General features: G+C 48.9%; 1 protein-coding gene across 1 annotated transcript; it reads right to left on the reverse strand.

Annotated features, from left to right (window-relative positions):
• Nucleotides 1–428: 428 nt before the first annotated feature.
• tent5c (terminal nucleotidyltransferase 5C) lies at nt 429–3,917 on the reverse strand. The gene is made up of 2 exons (XM_075480083.1): nt 3,767–3,917; nt 429–2,964 (listed from the first exon to the last, which is right to left on the reverse strand). Exon 2 carries the CDS (start codon nt 2,940–2,942, stop codon nt 1,791–1,793), a length of 1,152 nt encoding a protein of 383 aa, XP_075336198.1. The 5' UTR covers nt 2,943–2,964; nt 3,767–3,917; the 3' UTR covers nt 429–1,790.
• Between the last annotated feature and the right edge of the window lie 334 nt (nt 3,918–4,251).

Raw genomic sequence — 4,251 nt, forward strand, 5'->3', positions numbered from 1 at the left:
CAAAAGTGCAGCATGAGCCAACTCGATATACCCCGAACCCCCCCCACCCCGATGTGACCCGCATACAAAAAGATGATCTCACTGATCAACTGTAACGAGCGGCGTGCTGCGAGCCGGCCAGATAAGACGCACTTCTGGTTATCTGGTTCCAACACGAGCCACCGCAGAGGAGGAAGCTGGAATTCCACTTCTGAGAAACAGAGCTGACGGGAGCAGCTGTGTGTAAAAGCAGTTTTAGAGCGATTTATCTCCTCTTCAGCTGATATGCTGCGACGTCGGGAAAGGAGAGAGATGACAAGCTGAAGTAGGCGCCGCTTAGGCCATCTGTGAGAAATGTCCCGCTGCGAGCGCTCAACATTAACAGCTAATAATAGGCTTTGCTAGGAATAGAAATTCATAGGTTTGCAGGGGGCAACCTAGTCGGGTGGGTGGGGGGGGGGTGGGGTGGCTCCTTATAACTTCCACATGAATCAAGAAAATCAAGTCCGAAAGGAAAGATGCGTCATCAGTCCTTCCATGACCACAAAAGGGGTTCAAACGCTGTGTAGTCCCAACAGGCACCTGAGAGGACAGGAAGCTACTCAGCTCGTACACATGTAAGGTGGCGGGCGACACACCTCGCTCCCAAAAGGTAATTATAGACAGTTTGAGAGCCGGTCACCGAGCTACGTCAGCGGAGGATCCCGTTTCAGGGCCGCCGCCGCCGAGCCTGCAACGGCTGTGAGGGGTGACTGGGCAGGCCCTCCATGTGCTGCTCCTTTTAAGGGAAGAGGCAGCCGGTCGGTCCGTCACCACAGGACTCCACGCCAGGCGCATTCCCTCAGCGGGCCTGTGTCAGTCAGCCTCCCGCAGCACCGTGACATCTGGAGGTCACCGGTGACCTCTTTTTGGAAGCAAATTAAAAAAGGGAGGAGAAGAACCACCCTCCCTCAGTCACTGCCAAAAACACACAGAGTCTGAAGCCTGCACTGTGTGACCAAAGGTTTGCCCTCAGAGACAAACCGGGCTGAAAAACACGGGGCAGAGTAGGCTGGATCGGGGGTGAAATTCACAGTTGGAAAATAAAAGATATGCTTTTACATCATTTACAAATAACAGGCACTGCTGGCACAAATGTCAGAGATATTTACACGTCACTATGAATAAAAACAAATGGACTCTTCTCACTTATTTCTGATGTGACCAAAAGTTATTAGTGTACCACCTTCCTCCCTTCCTTCCATCCCCCAAACCAACACCAGTGATCAGACACTTTTTTTTTTGGCTGTGACCCATCAGAATCACAAATTTCCCCCAAACAATACTAATACTTTGAGCATTTTTTACATTTTTTTCTTTTTTGCATTTTATCTTCCCTTTCTTCAAATAATAGTCCATACACAAAAGTATCGGAGGGGTAAACCTGAAGGTTAAGGCACAAAACGCATCTCCTTTAAGAATAAGGTCGATAAAGACGTAAACAACCAAACGAGAGGAGGGAAAAAAAACCAAAAAAAAAAACCTAAACACTTAAAAATATCACTTTCTATTCAATAAACAGACACCTCTGTAGATAAGGAATGAGAAAGATAAAAGAAAAGCAAAATAACTTGTCCACTTATCTTGTGCCTTCAGAGAAACATAGCATTTATTGCCACCGTGTTCAATTTTTGTGAGTTTTCATTATTTATTAATTTTTTTTAAACTTTTTTTGGCTTATTTAATCTTCCTTTTTTTTTTAGATTTTTTTTATCCACAAAAGCAGCAGTGGCAGCCACGCCCTCCTGTCATCCGTGCGCTTGTTTATTCAGTCAGTTACATGGCAGCCATGTTGGAATGTTCTGGTTCGCCACATAGTAGTTGCTGAAGTTGTGGTCTCTGACGTACGGCGCCGGCTGATAGTAGCAGGTCACGCAGGACGCGTCCGGGATGGCGCTCTGCTCCGCCAGGACCCTCAGAGCCATCAGCGAGAGCAGGTGGAGGGTCTGCCGCCGCTCGTGGCCCATGAGGCACACCGTGCTCTCGTTGACCACTTTGCGCAGGATCTGGAGGTAGTCGTACTTGCTCTTCTCCTCGCCGATGAAGTGGCTCTGGAGGTAGGCTTCCACCTTGCGCTGCTGCTCTCCGATGTCGGGAAAGTCAATGAAGAAGCGCGAACACATGTATCTCTCGAGTCCCTTGAATTCTTCCTGACTGGCCGGCCGGAAGTCCCGCACCAGGAGGTTGCAGTACTTCAGCAGGCCGCCGCCTCGGATCTCCTCGGGCCGCTTGGTGGCGATGAGCTTGTTGCGCAGGTGGCTCAGCGCGGCGTTGAAATCCCCGTACACGCTCTCTCCCACGACAGTGGGGTGCACGGCTTGCGACATGGGCACCTGCGCCTGCTCGTAGTGGGAAAGCACGGAGTCCAGCACAATCTGAAAGGAGTCCACGCTGAACTCAAACTGCCGGCGTATCGTGTCCACAAACTTCAGCTCCACGTTGCGGCCGTTGTTGTTGGAGAGGGAGATGAGGCTCCAGCGGTCCTGCTCGTTGTTCACCTTCACCAGCTTCTGGACGTAAGCCTCTTTCAGAGTCATGGGTGTGATTTTCTCCTTGTTCACGCCCTCGGGCAGGAAGTCAAGCAGGATGCCGAGCACAACATCCTTAATGAGCCTGAACTTTGACTCGTGCGACAGGTCCACCCTGAAGATGACATCCAGATCCTTGTAGCTCCAGCCGATATCCTGCACCAACACGTGGCTGGCTGTGGAGCCGTTGAGCCGGATGTCCTTCACCCTGATGCCGCTCCGTTCCAGGCAGGAGCGCACTCGTGCCACAATGTCACTTAGCTGCACCTCTAAGGTGGGGAAGTTCCCCCGTCCATGAACGGGCACAACCTCAGTCAGGACTTCATTCAGCCGGCTCACCTGCTCCCAGGTAAGGACGCTGACAGAACTATTGGTTGATTCTTCCTTATTCTCCATCTTCTTGCAAAGTTCAGATTAACTGAGATGGGAGGACAGAACACAAAAATCAGCAATGGCTCTCAGATGTGACCAAAAAACAAGCAAATTAACCTACAAATCTCCACCAGACGAGGCTTAGCTGTAGAAAAGAAGCGTAAATACGTCAAAACATCCAAATATAAATCAAATCTACACGCACGGGGGCTTTCAAACGTCTCAAAAAAAAAAAAAAAAAAGTCGCTGCATCACTCAGCACGAGCAGAGCAGAATGCGAGCACGAGACAACCTGCACGCTCTCCGTTACACACGCGCACATAAAGAACAGAGCCCGTGAGGCTTCTAGAACAGCACCCCGCGCGAGCCTGGCTTTTATTCCAGAACCGCTGAGAGACAAACACCAAAGCCGCTCCCGTCCCCTCAAATAACAACCTCGTTAACCGAACCGTTAGTCAAAAAATATGAACCGCAATCATTTGCTCCAGCTGACCCCCGAAGAGGTTTTTACGCCACCAAACCGCTGACGTTACACGGTGCAAACGGCTAACATTTAAAAACCAACTCACCTAGTTGTTACGCTAGCTGGAAAACGTTACATCTGATTTAATTTCGCTCCATATGGCAGTAAGTTTCCAGCAGTTATGCAAGTCACAATAATTTGAAACCGTGGAGAAATCAAATATTCGTCTCACGTTAAAATATCCAGCCGGTGTCACGTTTTTTTTTTTTTTTTAAATCACGTTTAAGCTGAGTGAACTTTAATTTAACCACTCAAACTTTCCTGACGACGAGGTTAAAACACAACATCACGCAGTGAATTAGTGAAGAATGAATGCGGTACATACATTACCAAAAGGGTGCTCTGGAGGCACTCAAAAGTCCAAAAAAGATGTTAAATTCGCCAACACGCCTCCACATAATCCACTACCCGACACAAACAAACTAACAGCTTAAAAGTCAGCGTTTGAACCACAACCTCCGCAGAAGACACGCCTGTTTTATAAAGCCGAAGCACTGCCCACTGAAATAAATGCGCCGCGGCGGTACACAGTTCCCATGTCAATGATGCGGGCAATTTCTGACTCAAACTTACAAATTTAACCACAAAGCGTAACCCAATTAAAACAAAACACTTACTTTGTCTGATTACAACAGCCCACAGTTTAATCACCAGTGGATCACATAGTCGTCAAGTCGCAGTTTGATTGTACCAATGCGCTCAACGAGGCGTCTGATTGGACAACGAGGTTTTTGAGTTGCCAAGTAACCAGGAGCGCCTGCACGCAGCAGCCGGCGTTCCATGACATCATAGCTGTCTCATCGCCCCGTT

Source organism: Odontesthes bonariensis, chromosome 12 (genome assembly GCF_027942865.1).
Source record: "Odontesthes bonariensis isolate fOdoBon6 chromosome 12, fOdoBon6.hap1, whole genome shotgun sequence".
NCBI classification, from domain to species: Eukaryota; Metazoa; Chordata; class Actinopteri; order Atheriniformes; family Atherinopsidae; genus Odontesthes; species Odontesthes bonariensis.

Coding starts and splice junctions, on each gene's coding strand:
- tent5c (XM_075480083.1), bottom strand. CDS start 2,942: ATGGAGAATAAGGAAGAATCAACCAATAGTTCTGTCAGCGTCCTTACC.